Below are 20110 nucleotides of genomic sequence, written 5' to 3'. Positions count from 1 at the left end.
AATCTCTAAAAATATTCACATTAAAAAAAAAGACCTGTTTGACATAATTTAATCCAGTGATTTTCTTTTTTTTTTTTAATTTTTTTTTTAATGTTTATTTATTTTTGAGACAGAGACAGAGCATGAATGGGGGAGGGTCAGAGAGAGGGAGACACAGAATCTGAAACAGGCTCCAGGCTCTGAGCCATCAGCACAGACCCCGACGCGGGGCTCGAACTCACGGAGCGAGAGATCATGACCTGAGCTGAAGTCGGCCGCTTAACCGACTGAGCCACCCAGGCACCCCAATCCAGTGATTTTCAAACTTATTTGGGAAATGCTATGGGGAGGTAAATTCGGGCTCTCAGAACTCCCACCATCCTTGGCGAGACACCTGTCTAGACGCTTAGTCAAGCTGCATGACCTTTAGATTATTTCTACAGTAGTTATTTCTTGATAAACTTTGATAAAATGTGTAGAGAATTTGGGGTTATATAATAGGGCAGCCACGAGCCTGGTATTTCCTTATCAGCGCATGGAATTTGAGAATTAGTCTAGGAGACCGTATGGTTAATATTGTTTCAGGAACCTTCCAAGGGACATGCCCCTGGGAAGGTGATAACTCACATGTAGCAGGAAGTTGGTTGAAAGATCTATAGGAAGGACATAGAGTCACGTAACACTTACTCCTCCCAGGGAAAGTCTGTCGTCATTGCAATCCTTGAATGGATGAACTAGCGTTCACCATTTCCCGGTCTGGTCTTTCAATTTAGAGGCTATCTGGTTTTTAATACTGTGAATTTTCAAGTTACAAAGCCCACCTTTAAGAAGATAAACACACTCAGATGCTTTGTCTGCGGTTGTTAGCTAGAAGCTAATTAAGTATCGGAATCCGTGTGCTAAAAGTGAAGCTGTTATCTGAATAGTTAACATTATACCATTTTCTTGACAATAATTAAGTAGCAGGCATGTGCTCACCCAGAGGAGTGATCAACTCATTAAGACACAGGTTAAAAAGAAGCAATTATATCACTCTTCCTGAGTATTTGCATTTGAAATAGGACTATAGAGAAGAGGGTAACACTTCACTTCAAAGAAACACATCTCTAATGGTAAAGTTTTGATATTGTTATGCTTAATTAAACAGTCTTCCTTTTTTCCTATCCTTTCGGTAGGATGAAAAAAAAAAAAAAGGATGTGTGATAGTAGATAATTGGAAAATAAAGTCTGATGTTAGAAAGAATGATTCCACTTAAATTGGAATCAAGTTTAGGTTAATTTTTAGTCCTTATAAAACGAGTGCAATTCTGAGAACTTGAAAATGTTAATAATCTTTTTTTTTTCCTTTCTCAGGTGTATCCTCTTTAAGTATTCAATTTGCCAAACTCCCAAAGGGATTAAAGCATTTAAATTTATCTAAAACCTCATTGTCACCTAAAGGTACAGTATATCTTATTTGTTGTATGTCTGTGATATTTCTGCTACACCATGCTACCTTTCCAAAGTTAGAATTCTTACTCAGTTATGTACCTGTATACGTATCGCAGTTCTCTGTTACAAGATAAAGAAATTGTGTAATTGGAGTGCTCATTGTCTAAGGCGAAATGCTTTCAGAGTAGAGAATCATTTTGAAATACGGTCTTTATAACTTCTTCACTTTCAGCCAGGGAGTGCTGCTTCCTGGGCTGCCTCCGGCCTCACATTCCCAGAGGCAGCTGGTTGTGTTTTCTCGATTCATCCTTGGAAGAACTTCAGCCTTCCCCTCTGCTTCCCCTGCCCCCGCCCCCTTAAAAACCTGCTGTCAGATGGATGGTCTCCGCCCAGTCACACTGTAACTCTACCCCCTCTCTCCTGCTCTGGAAATTGCCTTTCCTTTGCCGGGTTCTCTTCTGACCCCACTTACAGTCCTCTCGGGGATCTAGTTGCTCAGCAAATCCTGCCCGTTCTCTTAACGTTTCCACATTAGCACTCCTGTAATACTCGAAATACTGCTGCAGGCATTGTGCCTTTGTACCTGCTTTGTCTTCTGCTTGCAAAGTCTCTCTCTCTTCCTATACAGGGAAACCTGCCTTTGCCCTCCTTCGTATCTCGTATCTCTCTTTCCCGTTTGCCTCCTTGACCACTCGCACCAAGCACTTCCCTTCTGACGCTTCTGGTCACCAGATGCGTGGAGGTTTTCAGTCACACCAAGCGATTCTCTGTGACACCAGCTGGGTGACCCACAATTTAGCTCCGTTCTGACACTATCTACCCAGAGGTTGCATCAGAGCCCGCACATTAAGGGCTCAGTCCCACAAGATTGCTCCCATTCCCCTCCAGACGCCATTTGCGAGCCTAGGTTATTGGAAGTTCCAAAGACCTCACCTTGGGGTTGACTCCTTGGCTAGAGCGGCTCACAGAACTCAGGGAAGCACTCATGTTTACTCGTCTCTTAGAGGATATGATGAAGGACACAGAGGAGCAACCCGGTGAGGAGATAACACTGGGCGAGGTCTGATAGGGTCCTGAGCCAGGAGCGTCTGTGGAGCTGGGGTGCTCCCCCCTCCTGGTGTGGATGTGTTCGCCAGCCTGGAAAGTCCCCAGAACCTGTGCTGTTGACATTGTAGGGAGGCTTCCTCGAACTGACGTGATCGATGACTAACTCTGTCTCCAGCGCTCTTCCTGGAGGTGGGAGGTGGAGGAACTTAAAAATTTCAAGCTTCTAATCATGGTTTGGTCACTGTGGGGACCAGCCCCGTCCAGGATCCCACCCAGGGTCACCCCATTAGAACAAAAGATGTCCCCGGTGCTCTTATGACTTAGGAAATTCCAAGGGTTTAGGGGGCTCTGTGCCAGGAATGGGGCAGAGACCAATATATGTGTATTTTCTATTCTCTCACACATCACCTTAAATTCTTGGAGAGCTTCAGCTTTTTTTTTTTTTTTTTAATAAAACACTCATTTGTGACTGTCTCTTCTGAGACGTATCCCTATTCCCGTGACCTCAGTAGAATTGCTCTTTCCTTTGTGTTACTTCTACAACACACGATTGATCGCATTATTACTTCTGCATCCGACATTACTATATAAATGCTGTGTTCCCCTCCTAGAAAGGGGCTACCCTGTCCCCTCTTATCTCCATGTCTCCGGCGCCTGGCACGGTGCCTGGGCCACGGTCGTGTTTAATGACAGTTTGTTGAATTGAACAATGTGCCATTTCTTTTTTTTTAACATATATTTTTTTAATGTTTATCGTTGAGAGAGAGAGAGCATGAGCAGGGGAGGGGCAGAGAGAATGGGACAGGGGATCCGAAGTGGGTTCCACAGGGATAGGACAGAGCCCGACACGGGGCTCGAACTCACGAACCGTGCGATCATGACCTGAGCCGGAGCTGGACGCTTAACCGACTGAGCCACCCAGGCGCCCCAAAAAACTTGGCGTTTCTTGAACGTATGCGGAGGGCCTGAGTGTCAGTTCTCCAGCAGGGGGCCTGGGGGGCCTGATTTTTTCACTTAACACGAACATGTCTTCGAAGGGCCTGGTTCCTCACTTACGTCTTTTGTGAGATGGAATTAAGCGTAGCTACCTCATCAGAGGCGGGGACACCAAGTAAGTTAATACACATACAGAGGGCACAGGGGCCTGTACCACCATCATCGGCATCATCCGCAGCATCTTGCTGTGTCACATGTTGTCACATGCTTTCAACCCCGGTGTCCGCACCCACAGATCTGGTGAATTCCTGCTCCCGCTCAAGATTGAGCTTGTGTCTCACTTTCTCCTTGAAGCCTTCTCTCAGTCACACCCCACGCAGTCAGATTCTCCTCCCTCTCTGTCCCATAGCCCTTGGCAAATTCCTGTTTTAGCATGTTTCCCACGGTGTGTTGATTGTGTCCTAGCCCGGAGCTTCTGGACGGTCAGGGCTTTGCCTCATGCGTTGCCGTGTCCCTGGCGCTGGGCCATTGCGGGTTCTTAGCGAATATGTCACAGGTAGAGCGCAGTGGTCCCTTGGTGATGTCATACCCATGCTGACCACACAGTTACTCTAAGAATGATTTCAAATTGGGGTGGTTTGTGCAAGCCCCATGATTTCACGTGCAGACATTTAGATTTAGGCGTCAAGGTGACTTTTCAAAGGGGAACATTTTTCCAGGAGTCCCTGTTTCCTGTGCCGATGCCTGAAGCTGTCCAGAGATCATCAAGCAGAGTGCGGGCCCACGATGTTACCACTCTCTGCTTCTAATCCGTTTCGTAGAAACCTTCTGATGATCATCAACGCACTGTCAGTTTACGGCAGAGACTTAGAAGATACCGCAAAGCATGAATAAAAAGGTCACAATTCCTCACGATGCCATCACCAAACCATGACGAGACTGTCACTGTTGACAGCTCGGCGCCCATGCTTCTATACTGTTCTGTCTGTACGTAGTTTATCTCTGTGCCTACGTGCAGACGCATGTGCGCGTATGGTATTCCACTGCACTTACCATTTCATAAACTTTTCTTCCCACCCAGGAGTGTATTGTGATCCGCTATGACCGCAAACCCATGATTACTCTCGGGGGCTCCATGCCGTTCCAGTGCGTGGAAGACGTTCCCTACTTTACATAAATGATCTGTGACCATACGTTTACGTGGTTTCTAATTCTTCAGTAATGCACACGGTGCTCACGTGACTTCCCTGTGTTATTATCGATCATTTGTTACTTTCTTATTTAGGAGAAATTACATAGAACTGCTGGCTCAAAAAGGGTGTGCATTTTTGTAAAGCTTTCTTTTGATGTTTATTGTCAAGCTGTCCTCTGAGTTATTTGTACCAATCTCCACGTTCCCACCGCCACTTGATGCTGTTCTCCTTCGTTGTTTGTCAATCATATCGGCCAAAGTGTTTTGATACTTTAATTTTACTTTCTTCTCTTAGTGCTTAGGTGTATTCTCTCCCCCCCTTAACCCACCCCCATATCTTAGTCATGTGTCTTTCTTTTGAAGGAAGTTGCTAGTTTCCATCCATCGTTGCCTCTGTTTGCCACATTAACCTTTTTTCTTAATTTATGTGAATTCCCTACATGTTAAAAGTATTAATCATTCATCATGTGTCCATAGGTGTCACTTAAAAATTTTTTTTAAAGTTTATTTATTTATTTTGAGAGAGAGAGAGAGAGCAGGCAAGGGGCAGAGAGAGAGGGAGGATCCCAAGCAGCCTCCGTGAGGTCAGTGTGCAAAGCCCGACGCAGGGCTCAAACCCAGTAAACTGTGAGATCGTGACCTGAGCCAAAATCCAGAGTCGGCCATTTACATGACTAAGCCACCCAGATGCCCCATAACTTTTTAAAATTTATTTATTTTTTGTTGAGGTATAATTGACATATAACATGATACTAGTTTCTGGCGTCCAACGTAATGATTTGATATCTGTATTTATTGTGAAGAAACAATCACCGTAGTAAGTCGAGCTAACGTCTGTCAACACACATAGTTGTATTTTTTTTTTCCCCAGGTGATGGGAACTTTTAAGATTCTACTCTTAGCAGCTTTCAAGTACACAGTACGGTATTAACTATAATCATCATGCTGTGTGGTCTCTTTTTTTAGAATAGAGGTACTCTTAAAAAACAACTTGAATTTATTTATTTTAATGTATGTGTTCATTACTGTGAACCAGATAGGGGGATGTGGAGATCATTTATCGTCCCAAGGACAAGTGTGGGGTCTGGGGTGCCTCCATGCCACCACTCACTGTGTTCCTGTGTCTCAGGCGTCGTGAGAGTGGGTGGGGCCCCGTCCTCTTCCTTGTGGGTGACCTTCCTTCACAAGTAAAGGTCACTACACCATGTTTCTCTCTTCTCTGCAATAAAATGCATGTTTTGAGAATTAATATTGTTTAATGATACTCTGGCCCAAATGATTTTACGCTGCCCTTCCTAAGATGGATATCTTGAAATACTGGGGATTTTGTTTTTAATGGATTTCTTAAAAGGATTTCATTATTCTTGCAGACTTTTCCCATTGTATCTGAAAGGTTTGCAGATTCACAATAACTCAGATTCCATTGCAGTTTTAATCTTTTGCTGAAATTGACTAACGTTTGTATTTTAATTCTATGAAAACATTTATGTTCATGGCTCCGTAATTCAAGACAGATTTTTTTTTTTTAAATCTCCCCATGACATCCCCACTGTCTCCAAATACCCTTTCTCTTCCTCAGATGTTAGCTCAATGAGAGTTTTCTGGATTTCTAGTAAACGTCCTGCTGGTTGCCAGATTATGTCAAGGCAGGGCCATCTGGTACCACCTTTCTTCCAGCTGTAAACACTCCAATAATAAATACAAAGAACGGTCACGATCACTAGACGGCCAGAATCGAGAACGGCGTGTAAATCTGTGTTTAGTTTGGGCTGTAAGAGCCCTGATTGTTTCCATCCTATATTTTTGTAATTTCCTGCTCTTAGTGTGCTTGTTAACACGGGCCTCACGTGGACGTGGCCTCAAGAGGTGGGAGAGGAAGCCCTTCGTTCTGTTTCGGGAGCACGAAGCCGAGCGGAGGACGTAATTCTCTCCTGATTCCGTTCAGATGTTGGCCCGCTGCCAAGCGCCCGCGCTCATCAAGGAGCGTTTTGCTGTCGAGACTAATTTGACCTTCTGATTTCGGAATTTATTTCTCAAGTTTTGGTATCACCTCCCTAAGGAAGCGGTTTTACACATGGTTTTGTTGACGAGAGAGTCTGGTATTCTCCAGGTTATGCCGTTGCAAGGCATGCTAACGCTGCGGGATAGCGCAGACTGAAGGAAGTTGGTCACTTAAAGAATCGTGGGCGTTACCTTCAGAAATTCACCTTCTAGAGTCCATTACAAGTTCCTTTTATCTCGCGTAATTAATCAAATCTCCAGCTTCTTCACTGCCCTGCACCTGTTTCTTAACCTCTTTGACGGTACTGACCTCCCCGGATTGTGATTACTTGACTGTGTCTCCCACCGCGCTGGCTTCTAGAGGGTAAGATAGGACCCCCTGGGCCTCCGGAGCCCATGCCTGGTCGGCAGTAGGCTTTCGATAAAGTTCTGTGGCAGTGAAGCGGTATTTCTTGTGTAGTCTGATGTTTCATGCTGGAATTTATTCCTTTTCCTTCTTGATGGTCTTTGGAAGTTTTTGAGAGTGATGAATGGATCTTATTTATGTTTATTTCCCAATCCCCAGCAGTTATAAACGTTTTACGAGTGCTAAATAAATGTTGAATTGACAGCCAAGAATTTCTCCCCCGCCCCCAGGACTTAACTGGGATGTTTTCCCTCCACACCTCTGCGTCTTCTCCCTCTGCGTACCCAAGTGCATCCTCACCCTTGAGAAGTGGCTCACTCGCCTTTATCAGGCACGTCCTGCAGTGGGTTCTTATAACTACCTGGTCTTACCTAAAAGAGAAGATAATAACCCCTTCATCAGTACGATACACCAGGCATTCTAAAGTTAGAGCAGAGGACTGCTCCGGGCTGGGGCTGTATTTGGAACCCTCTGCTTCTTTCTTGGAGCGCCTGGCTGCAGCCTGCCGCTGTGACCAGTTTTGGCTGTCGTTGGAAGACCCCACCTTCGTCCTTTCTCCTGAGGAAGACTCTGTGTGAGGTGGACCAACACCCCCTTCCCTGTCTCCCTGTAGGGTGGTTGAGACAGGCTGGGGTTTTCAAGGAGAATGTTACTGGAAAAAGAGTTACAAATGTGCATCCAATTTAGAAATAGCCATATTTCCAAGATATATAGATTGGAACCGTGAACTGTAGAAACGTGGGGAGTTTTGCCGTATCCCATGTCCCCGTTACCTTGAGAATGAGCATCGGTGCTGATGTGTGTGTTGACCTCTTTGAAGCCCAGTGAGCCACCAGACTGTCTGGGCCCCCATTTTGTATGCAGTGGGAACCTCCCAGAGCCTCTCTTCCCTCTTGGAGAGAAGCGGCCTGATGAAGGGCTGCCTACTGCAAGGCCTTGACCAACAGGCCATGACTGTTACCCACACAGAAAAGAACGTGGCCGTGTCCTCACGGAACATTCTTGCCCTCCTTGTGTATTTATTCTTTGTTTTTGGAGGTTGGTAATACCCGTTCGGTTCAGCTCAGTTGACTTTGACTTGAGCCATTTACGTTTCATGTGTAAACAGTGTATGGAGTGTTAATTATCCATTTTTCTTTCCGCTTCTTTCCTACGTTGTATACAGATCATTTTTTTCGCTCTTTGTAAAAATTCATTGCCCTCTGAATTTTGCCCTGAGTACGTATACGATATATTAGGTAGACCAGTGATCTACATCCAGTATTAGCTTCTAAGTACTTTAGTTTAGTCCCTGCAGCTGTTTCCAATTTTCCACGTTCTCTCCAGCGGCTTTTGGGGAGGGGTGCTTTTCCCGTATTCTCCCTCTCCCAGTCTCCATCCTCTCTCCACTCACAAAAGCACCTCCCTTCCTGCGCCGTCTCTCTCCCCAAGGTCACTTCTCCGTGCCGCGTACCTGCTGAATTCTGTGGTTCAGGTTGTGCAGACTGTTGTGTTGATCCTCCAGTCAGTTTTCTAGGAGTGTAGGGTGGTTTAGTGTTAGTCTGGCCGTATTTCATGGATATGAGACACACAAAAAACTTCCATGCTGTTCCGCCATCTTGGCTCCTCCCTCCCAGCTTCTAAGTACTTTAAATAGGCTGAAGTGGTGAAATATGTACCCACCTTGCTTAAATCCTGTGCGCTAAGTCAGGAACACCTAGCAGAATTAAGAGAAAGATAGAAATGACCAGTCAGACTTGTGTGCATCATATTAAGACTTCAAAGTCAAATCCTTCCCGTCCACATCAGAAGAAGAGCTGAACGAAGCCAATTCTGTCTCTTTCCCCTACTCACTGAGAGGGCTGTGTCTGTGAATAACCTGTTCTTTCTGAGGGGATGTCAAAAGAAGATACTCCTACCTTTTGGGGACGGTACTTGTGGGTAACCTCAGTCCTGCCATTTGATGTGGCTGCCGGGTCATGTATAGAAACTCCCAAACCTCATTGTGTCCCCTGGAATGGATATTGAGCCTGGATCTTCTCCATGTTGCAGGGGTGAATAGCCTTTCTCAGTTCCTCAGTGCCAACCCGTTGACCGCCACCACCCTTACCCATCTCGACCTCTCAGGGAACGTCCTCCGCGGAGATGACCTCTCGGTACGTTTTCCTTCCCCACGGGCAGGTTCAAAGACGCTGTATTCCATAAGCCTGGAATAATTTCCAAACATGGCTTTCCTCATCTCCCCTTATAACACTTTCACATCATTTAGTTATGAGCTTACGAGCTGTTTTAGAGAAAAATTCCAGAGCCTTCCTTAATTAAATGTAGTCTAACACATAGGTATTTTTACCCCCTTCACTTAATGTTGCTGAACTACGAATTCTTTTTGGATATACTTTTTCTGACGGACCTCTTTTCTCTTCATTTGAACCATTATTGCGCCTATGAAAGTTGATAAGAGAGGTTGGAAATGTAAACTGAATGATTTTGTCATTAGATAATACTGTTGAGACAGGTGAGTTTTTTAATAGTTAGTTGGAGGAGGATATGGGCATAAAGTCCTCTCCTATATTCCACAAACATAGTAGGGTGAGTGGAGAGTTGACAATAAATTGGGGCCACTCTTTAAGGAGCGTGCCTTCTTACGTGTCTCATGTGTGGCTTTCCCTGTAAGGCAAGGAAGATTGCCACTGTCCCTTTTGTAGGATTTTTTCCCCTCTGCCTGATACTCGAAATCATTTTAAGCAATTCTTTTTCCTGGGATGCTGTGACTTTTTTTTTTTTAATGTTTGTTTATTTTTGAGAGTGTGAGCCGGGGAGGGACAGAGAGAGACGGGGACAGAGGGTCCGAGGCAGGTTCTGGGCTGACAGCAGCGAGCCCAGCGCGGGGGCTTGAACTCATGAACCGTGAGATCACGACCAGAGCTGAAGCCAGACACTTAACCAGCTGAGCCACGCAGTCACCTCCCCTGAGGGGCCACGGCTTTTTCCCCCATTTTAGTTGTCACCTTCAGTGATGATTCGTAAATGTGCTCCTTCCCAAGATGAAACAAGGAGTCCAGTGTGGAACCACTAACACATTACAGTGACAAAGTAGAGGACTAGAGAGAGCAATAAAAGAGAGTCTGAAGATTAAATAATAAGACTCTGCTAACATAGGGCATTAGTAGTCACTCAAGAGAGCAAAGTAGCTCAGGACTTTTTCTCTGGCCAGGAGTGGGTCTTGTCCCCCAGCTTGCCTCTGGGGAAGAAGTAGAATGATGAGGCCTGGGTGAGTGGGCCTCAGCCCTAGACAGGCTGATGTTCTGGGATCCCTGCAGCAGGTGCAGGGAGGGGCTTACCCAACCCTGAGCCTTCAGGGCCAGCAGCCTAGCAGGACCTGTCTCTTAGTGTTGGCCAAGTAGGGTCTTGTCACCAACGGAGGGTGATTAGAGCTCCCCCAGCTGGTGGCCGGGAGTAAAACCACAGGCAGAGCCTGAGAGAAGCAGAGATCTTTAGGGAAGCGAGAGCAAATTATTTTTCTGAATCGGAACTTCTCATAATGCAGTCTGCTGTGTGTGTGTGTGTGTGTGTGTGTGTGTGTGTGTGTGTGTGTCTAGTGAAAGTACTTACAGGCTAATCACTTGCTTTTCTGAGTTCCTTGGTAGAGAGGAGTTTTCTCAGGCATCATATAGCCAAGCTGCTGCACTGAGAGTCTTTGCTAAGGACGAGGGCATCTCAGCGTAAGCTTGTTTGTTTTTGCAAGGATCTGGTGTCATCCAGTGAGGCACGGGACCGTTAGCTATTTGCCTGGTGTTGGGAGCTTGGACTCGGTTGGTTATTGTGGACTCTGGCAGTTTCTACTCAACATGGGGCGATTAGAGAAGAACAGGGCTCTTAAACTTATTGTTTGATGGTCTTGCATGGGAATAAGGAGAGACTTTGGGCACCGTGACCCCTTGAAAGCTGACGTGTCTTAGCTCTATGTGAGATTAAACCTAAGCGAATAGTGCCGTCAGACCCTTTCTTGTTAGATTTTGGAAGTAACTAAGGATAGAAAACTCACGGTGTTGGACAGAAGAGAGAACAGCCTGAGACCATCTTAGGGTACAAACTGAAGTTGGTGGACCTTTAAACACTTTCAAAAGTGATTAGCATTTTGATAGGGCGAGTGCTATGCAGGTGATGTTTTAATCTCAGCAGTTAAAATTAATTAGCATCGCTCCAAAACGATGAAAATGGAGTTAATCAGGAAAACTAAGTCATGTGTAACAAAAAGGGGGCTGGTGGCCAAGAGTTCCTTTGGCCTTTTTTTTTTTAAACTCAAACGTAATTTTATTTTTTAAAAAAGTGGGGTTTTTTGTGTTTATTTACTTTTGAGAGAGAGAGACAGAGACAAAGCGTGAGCAGGGGAGGGACAGAGAGAGAGGGAGACACAGAATGGGAAGCAGGCCCCAGGCTCCGAGCTGTCAGCACAGAGCCCGACACAGGGCTCGAACTCACGAGCTGTGAGATCAGGACCAGAGCCGAAGTCGGCCACCCAACCGACTGAGCCACCCAGGCGCCCCAAACACAATTTTATTTTAAATATTCTTGGCAATACTGCTCTCGGGGAAGGCAATGGAATGACATTAAATTCTGCTAATCCTCTTGGGAAGAGTAGAGAATGAATACGGGAGGATTTGGGCAACTTCATTTTAAAATATTGACTGTGTGTGTGTGTTTCCAGATCCTAATGTGGTTTTTTTTTTGTTTTTTTCTTTCAAGTCCATGTACAATTTTTTGGCCCAGCCAAATGCCATTGCTCACCTGGATTTATCCAATACCGAATGTTCCCTGGACATGGTAATATTTTTTGATATTGCTCTGGCGGTCTCAGAACAGCCGTTTGGGCGGGATACGGAGGGCTTTGTCTCTAACAAAATATTCCCCTAGATCTAGAAATACTTGGAACTAAGAGTGCCTTCTTTCTTTTTCAGGTCTGTACAGCTCTTCTCCGAGGATGCCTTCAATATTTAGCTGTGCTCAACCTCTCCAGAGCTGTCTTTTCTCACCGGTATGGGTTTGTACCTCCATCACTGTCACCTAGGACTGCCTTCCTCTCAGAGAAGGTTGTAGCGAGGTGGAAATGGAGGGATGAAGGATGCGTGTTGGTTGTGCGTGAAGGAAGGTGACCTTAAACCATCATCTATGAATATGAGCCTTAAAAGTGCAAGTCTTTGTATCTTTTCTCACGGTAGTCTGATGTCCTCGGTGACCCCAGTCTGCCTGTGAGAACTGTCTGATAACTGCTGCTCTTATGTGGACAGGCACTGTCCCTTAATAGAGTACAAACTCTTTAAAAATTTTTTTTAATATTTATTTTTGAGAGAGAGAGAAAGAAAAGAGTGTGAGCCGGGGAGGGGCAGAGAGCGACAGAGGCACAGAATCCGAAGCAGGCTCCAGGCTCTGAGTGGTCAGCACAGAGCCCGATGCGGGGCTCGAACTCACAAACCGTGAGGTCATGACCTGAGCCGAAGTCAAACGCTTAACCGACTGAGCCACCCAGGCGTCCACAGTATAAACTCTTCTAGAAGGTACTTCTCAACAATGAACTTGGAAGCAAGTATGAACAACGAGTATAGCCATCCCCAGATGAATGTGTTCGAATTTGTACAAGTGGAGATCTGTGGGTAAAACACAATGAGCCCCTTGGCTACAAAGAATATAGCGGTAGCTTTAAGGACTTTATGAAGTGTCTTAGCTTCTCTGACATCACTCCTTTGATGGGGTTGGCTTTGTTTGGCTTTGAGACATTTTGTTTCTTCTTACCTTTGATTTTCTCCCGAAAATATAATGGATTCCCAGGTTATTTCACAGAGTCCGAATAACCAACGGGGAATTTTGCCAAGCCGGAAGCGGGCTACCGGGCCGGAAGCATCCCTGCTCCTGTGACCCTCCCGTTTTGTTTTTCAGGAAAGGAAAAGAAGTGCCCCCCTCCTTCAAGCAGTTTTTTAGTAGCTCCTTGTCTCTGATGCAGCTGAACCTTTCCGGCACCAAACTGTCTCCTGAGCCCTTAAAGTGAGTGCTTAGCTCATGTTCTCCACAGCTCTTCTTGGTTTTTGGCTTTTGGGTTTTTTTTTTTCCTTTTCAGGTTTTTATTTAAATCCTAGTCAGTGGGCATACCATGCAGTATTGGGTTCAGGAGTAGAATTCAGTGAGTCATCCTTACGTACAACACCCAGTGCTCATCACAGGTGCCCATCCAGCCCATCCCCCACCCGCCTCCCTCCACCAACCCTCTCTTTGTTCCCTATAGTTAAGCATCTCTCGTGGTTTGTTTTCCTCTCTCTCTCTCTCTCTCTCTCTCTTTTTTCCCCCATCCCATAGCGTTTCGAGTTGTTTGTTATTATGAATGTGCTTGAGGGAAGGGAAGAAGACACAAAATCCTAAGACAGACAAGGCAGATGAAAATCCCTTTTTCACTTCGGGGCACAAAAAGAAATTACATTCTTTTTGCCTACATCGTGCACTGTTGATATTATTTGCATCTTCTATGAAAAAAAAAGTCTGGGGCGCCTGGGTAGCTCAGTCGGTTAAGCGGCTGACTTCAGCTCAGGTCACGATCTCGCAGTCCGTGAGTTCGAGCCCCGTGTCGGGCTCTGTGCTGACAGCTCAGAGCCTGGAGCCTGCTTCAGATTCTGTGTCTCCCTCTCTCTGATCCTCCCCTGTTCATGCTCTGTCTCTCCCTGTCTCAAAAATAAATAAACCTAAAAAAAAAAAAAAATCTTCCTTTGGTTTGTGACCTTGGCAGTTGTCAGTGACTTTCTTGCAAGTTGTGTTCCCAGGTACCATTGCCTTTATATTAACCTCTGTTGGGCCCGTTTGATGTATATTCATGTGTGTATATATATGTGTTTCAGTTAATATTTATTCTACATATCTCAACTAACCATAGTAATCTCCATACACAGTGTGTATGCAACAGAGTCAGGTTTTAGGTGCTGTGGTTCCTGAATTACCCAGGTCGGTATAGGCGGTTTCATGTTTTTACTTAGCGGCCATCTTAGGTTATGGGTAATACCCTCGTGGGGGGCCTGGTGGTGAAGTTAAACTCTTGAGGTAAAATAAGGCTCGAGGCTAATTTGACATCCTTGAAATCTCTGTTCTGCATTGCCAGCAATTAATGAAAAGAGCTATGAAATCAAATTCTCTTTGAGCCTAAAGAACATATTTTCAAGTAGTTACGAGTACGTACATTGTCACATACGCTCAAGTGCATGCACAGATTTCTCCTTTCCCCAGCCGGCGTGTCAATGAGCATTTAATTCTTCCCCTGTCATTTGTATGAAATGTTACGATTGATGTCTGCTCTTCATCTTACTAGCAAATTAATCTTTATCTAAGTCGTAAGGTGCCCTTTTTCTTTTTGAGAGGTGTGAGAGTCCTGGTTGTGATATCTCACATGGCACCTTAAGACTCAAACAAGGGATGCCCCTAAGAACAGTAGATCCAGGCAAGTGCAAAGACAAAAAACTGACAGTATGGCAGGCCTTTTTTTTTTTCCACATTGAATTAATATATTAGAGGTCCATAAATGTAAGCTAAAAAAGTCTCACGATGAGGCTCTTTGTGTGGATATTAACAAAACTAGCACGATCAATATTCTAAAGGGGGAACCATTATACTTTACTCACACTCATTTACATATTCATTCCACTGCTATTTATGGAGCATTCAGTGTCCCAGATGCAAGGAGGGCATTGGGTAGAAAGTGAATCCGGTCGTGATCCTTGCCCGCAGTATACCAACTGGAGAACCGCTTATTCAAAACCGTTTTGGTGACAGGTGCACAGTATTCTCGTTCTTTCCGTGTTCTTGATCCCTGTGAAATACAGAGTAGCTCTTTGTTGATTAGTGTAATTGATTTTATAGAACATTCCACACCACAGCCATGGATTTCCTATACGGTTTGTTGTAGAGACTTCTAAATATTATACTTCAACGTTAATTTGTAATTGTTAAATCTTGTGACCTGTTGTTATTTATGTGAGCATTTAATCGTGTTCTGTCGGTAGCCTCGTCCACTCTGTGTTTTACTACTGAAAATTTCCGTGTGAGGGAAAAGGCTTCATGGCTGAAGATTCTGTAGGCAAAATTCTGTACGTACATTTAATGGGATGCTGACACTGGGAAAGATAGAACCGAGGTGTTCGGGGTTCCCTGTGAGGGGGCGGGATGGCAGAGAGCTTGCAGAGCTTGACCCTGAACTAGACCCTGAACCGGCTGCTTGAATGTGGGCCGGCACCTGCAGTGTCGATGGCACTTGGGAGACCGTGTTCCGATTCCTGGTTTGCTGCTGAGGAAGCAGAGGCCCAGGAAGCTCAGTAATTTGCCCAAAGTCACGGTCGCAGGTCGGGTTTCCAGAGGAGCCGACTTGGGGATGGAACATAGCACGTAGGAGACACAGGCTGGGCCTTTCTGTTCCCGTGCTGACCAGCCCTTGGGGTAGTCTACGTCTGGAAGGAGACGTGGCCCCGGGTGAGGCACTTGTCTTCAGTCAAGGCCACCCCTGAGAAGTGACCGCAGAGGGGGTTCTGGGAGGCGCATCGCAGAGCCCCCTGTTGCCACCGGCTCCGTACGTTCCTGTCCCCACCTCGGTCCACTGTGCCAGGAGCGGGGGGACGGAGACCCTGGTGTGTTGAAGGACCGGGGGTCAGCAGCCCTAAGAGGCTATGCTACAGGGACGCACCGTTTTCTGAGAGAAGCCCTCCCAGTTGGGACAGAACAGTGTTCTGCAGGCGGGTCCCACCATTTGGGGGTTCTTCAGAAGCGACACCCAGAATAGGACTGCTTATGTCCTAGTTGCGCCCTCGCTCGCAGACTGGTCAGCCACGGTGAAGCACTTGGGGCCTTCGATAAGGAACGTGGGGGCGCCCTTCCTCGCGTTTGCTAAAATCTTCAGAATAGCGAGGTTCACGTGCGCCCCAAGCACGCTCCTCACTCAGAGCGAGGCCCGAGTTCCTGTTTGCCGCTCGCGCTTGCGCTTTCTTCCCCCTGGTCCCCGTGTGTCTGTGCCCTTCTTCGCCCCGCATCACATCGTGCCCTTCTCCCATCTCCCCGACTGTGGACTTCTAATAAACCCATTATGTGTGCCCCTGAGAACTCATAACTAGCACCTCATCTCCCGGGCGGGTGAGGTCAAATACAAATTCCTGTCTTAGCCAGTGTTGCACTAACGATGGAGGATTGAAGACGGTAACGGTGAAGGCGGTTTTTCCATCCCTGGGTTAAAAGTAATCACACTTCCCGCTGTAGGGTTTTCCCCAGTGCGTGCTGGGCTTTGCCGTTCGTTGTTGAGTTTCGTTTTGTTCAACTGAGGGCGGTTGCTGTTGCTGGTTTGTATTTACCAGTCTCGGGAGCCGATATGTCCTTCCTCATCACGGGCCTTCCGTACTGTAGTTAAGTATCTTAAAGCGCATCATTGGTTCCTCGGCCTTAATCTACAGACGGGAAAAGTAGGAAGAATCTCCCTTCCGTCTAAGCATTGTAAAACCATGGTGTTCAAATACGTGGCTAGGTTCTGGAAACTTCGTAAACGGTAGAACTCAAAGGGACCTCTTTGGTAATAGGCTGACACTCCCGTTTTGCTGATGAGCACCTGAGACAGGAGAGGACAGGGAGGGACCTGTGACGTCCTTAAAGCCACCCCACTGTCAGTACAGAGGCGGGACCTCTGGACGGGCCATGTGGTTCTAGGTCCCAAGTGCCTTCAGCTGCTCAATACCACCCCCAAGAAGAAAAGAGGGGAAGGCACTTTTTAGGGAAAGAGAGGCTATTTAATAATCGACCAGGAACATGCGTGCAGATATCTGCCCAGCCCCTCTCGTCCTCTCGTCGGCCCGTGTTTAGAACGAGGGGCTGGTCAACTGGCATCAGGAGAGGAGAAGAAAGGTGCTCCCCTCCAGCCTCCTTCCTGATGGGTTGTTCTCACCAGAAGCTGCCGAACCGGTGGGTTCCATGCACTGTGGTAGCATTGCTCAGTGGATGAGGCCAGAGGGTCACCAGAGAGGGGATCGAAGAGGCTGGGGTGAAAGAGGTGCCTTCCCACCTGGCTCGTGCCCCAGGGTATTTTTGGAGCATACCGGGTGGAGGTCCTTTTCCTGGGAACATTGAGAACAGGTGGATATGCCTGCCGAGCAAATGTCTTGGTCCCACCCCCTGTCGCTTTCTCCTGTCTGCCTCTTACAGTGATGTGCCCACATGCCCGTTTCCCTTGCTGGAGAGTGAGAGGCCTCTGGGGCTCACCTGTGTGTCCCCCAGGGCCAGGTTGAGGCCTTGTGTCCCTTCAGTGCGACTTAGGGATGTGTGTGCACGTGGGAAGTTTTTGCATCAGGCCTGTTGGAGGGAGGCTGTTCGATGTTACAGGACTGACTTGTGAGAGTAGGGCCGGTGCATTCTCTTAGAGACGAGATCTGCGTGATTCGTCCGGCCTCCTGAGCGTGCAGACAGATAAATCCCTTTTCACAGCGCCCTTGTGGTTTGCCCCGAGAGCAGCTAGTAGTAGCCGGACAGACAGGCAGGATCCTGGGCTCTCTCCAGACCTGTGCCTCATGTCCAGTGCTCGTCTCACCTCCTGCTGTAGGTGCTTAAAATAAAACCCCTCTCTACAGATGGTAATTTCCCACCCTGGATACCGTGGAGCTTAACTCCCTCATAACCTCTCCCTTAGGGACAAATCAGCAGATGCTTTCCTACTCTACTGACAATTGCCTAATAATTTTCTAAACAATATTAAAGGTGTGCTCAAGCAGATGCAGGTGGGAATTGATCTGTGATGAACACAGTTTAACTTCAGTGTGCAGTTAGGTGTACCGTGGGTGTACGTGCATAGGGATGGTGGGCCTGCCGGACTCGTATTCGTAACGGGCCTGCACCGCGTCACAAGGAGGAACGTTACAGCATCGTTTCCTCCCTGGGCTTGGGAGTCAGACGTGCAGTCGGCCTTTTTTTTTTTTAATTTTTTTAATGTTTATTTATGTCTGAGACAGAGAGAGACAGAGCATGAGTGGGGGAGGGTCAGAGAGAGGGAGACACAGAATCCGAAACAGGCTCCAGGCTCTGAGCTGTCAGCACGGAGCCCGACGCGGGGCTCGAACCCACAAACTGCGAGATCATGACCTGAGCCGAAGCCAGACGCTCAACCGACTGAGCCACCCAGGCGCCCCAACAGTCGGCCTTTTCAAAACTGAGATGGTGCTCGGTGCTTGGTGCTTGGCCTGTAACTCAGAAACGTGTCCCTTCTTCTCTTATTCGGCACGTGTACATATTTTGGTGCAAACTGTGTCTAACTCGCGTCTAACGTGTGTTTTCGTGTTTTCTCCCCTCAGAGCACTGTTGTTGGGCCTGGCTTCCAATCATAACTTGAAGGGGGTCTCCCTTGATCTCAGCAACTGTGAGGTAAGAGCCCATTTAGACTGTGCACTGGAAGAGATTATAATGGCCTCAAAATTGGCTTTGTCTTTTTCCCGGAGAAAGTGCGATACTGTGATTCCTGAAGGTGTAAGTGAAGCAGAGAAACACACGTTCTAGATGTTTCCGATGTTTTGTATTTTTGCAAGTTTTATTTACAAACAGCCGCGGAACACCATTCAGAAAGCGTTCAAGTGTGTTTTTAACGACTCGGTTGTCTTTTGTTTGTTTTTTATTTATTGTTAGTGCCAGTTGCTTCAGTATTTTATGACGAAGCCTTGAGATACAAAAGCCATAAACTAGCTTTACCGTTATGAAAAATGTAACATACGACATCCCTTGCAAGGGACAGACGCGTGTAATGTAACTTGGACTCAGAGAGTGTCCAAGAGAACGGCTGTCGTGTTATTTTTATTTCTTAATATCTTGACTTAAAACAGGACCTTTATTACAGCAGTTCCAAACACTTCCTATCAAAGAACACAAAGACGAATTGCGACTAAAAGCCTCTACATTTTAGAGAGTGCCTGAGCGTTTTCAGTCTTGAGACTCTTAGTTTGTGCGGAGATCAGTAAGAAAATGCCCAGGTACAAACTGTGTGGTCCCTTTGGGGCCCAACTTGACCCAGCACATCAGACTTGGTTGCTTCTTGTCTGGGCTGGAGGTGGGGTCCCTTCGTTCCTGTTCTGGGCCCACTGTTCTCTCCTTCTGGCGTGCCGTGTGCCTCTTCTTCCCCGAGGCCTCCCTCTCCGAGGATCTAGCTCAAATCCAGTCTCCTTTATGCCTGCATCAGGCTCCTGGGGTTCGATCGGAGTTTGGCCTTTACTAGCCCTGCGGTCCCGGATGAGTTAGATGATAGCGTGAAACCTCAGTGTCTGCGTCCGCAAAATGGAGACAAACATCAGTGCCTCTTCCGGTGGCTTGTTATGGGGTTCAAAGGAGCCCTTCTTTGCAAAGTGCTTCCTGGGGCATCTGGGACATACGTGGGTTGTTTGCGCTCGTTGTTTATCTGTCTGTCGAATTTCTCCCCTGAATGCTTCAGCCCTTTGTGATCTTGTTCTCTTCTGATCGTCTGCTGTTTAATGATGGCGACGTGCCTTTGGACGCTGACCCATATGGCGTCCTGCATAACTGTTCAGTTAGCGCGCGCGTGCTCTCCCAGCGAGGCTATCACTTCCCGAGGATACTCCTGCGTCCTGTTCATTTTGTGTTTCCCTCAGCTCCTAACAAAATGCCAGGTGCCAAGCCAACGCTGAATGTTGCAGAGCATGATGTACCTCTCTGAAAATTCTAGAAACTGGCAAGGATGAAATGATACCAGGAAAATTGTTAGTGGAGGATTTTTTTTCTAATTCTGAGCTGGTGTGGACACCAACTGTGTGCAATTTACTAGTCATTTTGTTTGGGGAAAAAAGAAAAGCCAGAAAAAACAAAAAAATCCCACAAAACCCCTAAAAACCTGCATTGTCAAATTTTAATGTGTAAATCGGTGTTCTTATATTTATAAAGACAGACTATATAATAGAAACCAAGTCTGGTGGTATGAATTCATTGTTCACCAGTACTTTCTTAAGGGATGTGGCAGTAATAAAAATTTTTGTATGGGGGGGGGGTGGAGAAGAACAGAGATAGGTAGGGCTACGCTATCAAAAGACAAAAAAAGCCAGTGGGTGTCACCTTAATTGCTCTGTTAGCTCACACTACTAAAT

At 46.5% G+C, this 20110-nt stretch overlaps 1 protein-coding gene across 2 annotated transcripts in view; it reads left to right on the top strand.

Annotated features, from left to right (window-relative positions):
- The window catches only part of CARMIL1 (capping protein regulator and myosin 1 linker 1), a 310173-nt gene that overhangs the window by 173668 nt on the left and 116395 nt on the right, over window positions 1–20110 (top strand). For both annotated transcript variants that reach the window (XM_049654691.1, XM_049654692.1), the window contains 6 exons: window positions 1333–1419; window positions 9024–9127; window positions 11718–11795; window positions 11930–12006; window positions 12906–13010; window positions 18320–18389. In XM_049654691.1, the coding sequence (XP_049510648.1) occupies window positions 1333–1419; window positions 9024–9127; window positions 11718–11795; window positions 11930–12006; window positions 12906–13010; window positions 18320–18389 (521 nt within the window). The remainder of the gene's footprint in view (window positions 1–1332; window positions 1420–9023; window positions 9128–11717; window positions 11796–11929; window positions 12007–12905; window positions 13011–18319; window positions 18390–20110) is intronic.

Source organism: Panthera uncia (assembly GCF_023721935.1).
Source record: "Panthera uncia isolate 11264 chromosome B2 unlocalized genomic scaffold, Puncia_PCG_1.0 HiC_scaffold_25, whole genome shotgun sequence".
Classification (NCBI taxonomy): domain Eukaryota; kingdom Metazoa; phylum Chordata; class Mammalia; order Carnivora; family Felidae; genus Panthera; species Panthera uncia.
Note: the sequence above shows the minus strand (reverse complement) of the source record. Positions and strands in the feature narration are given on the sequence as shown.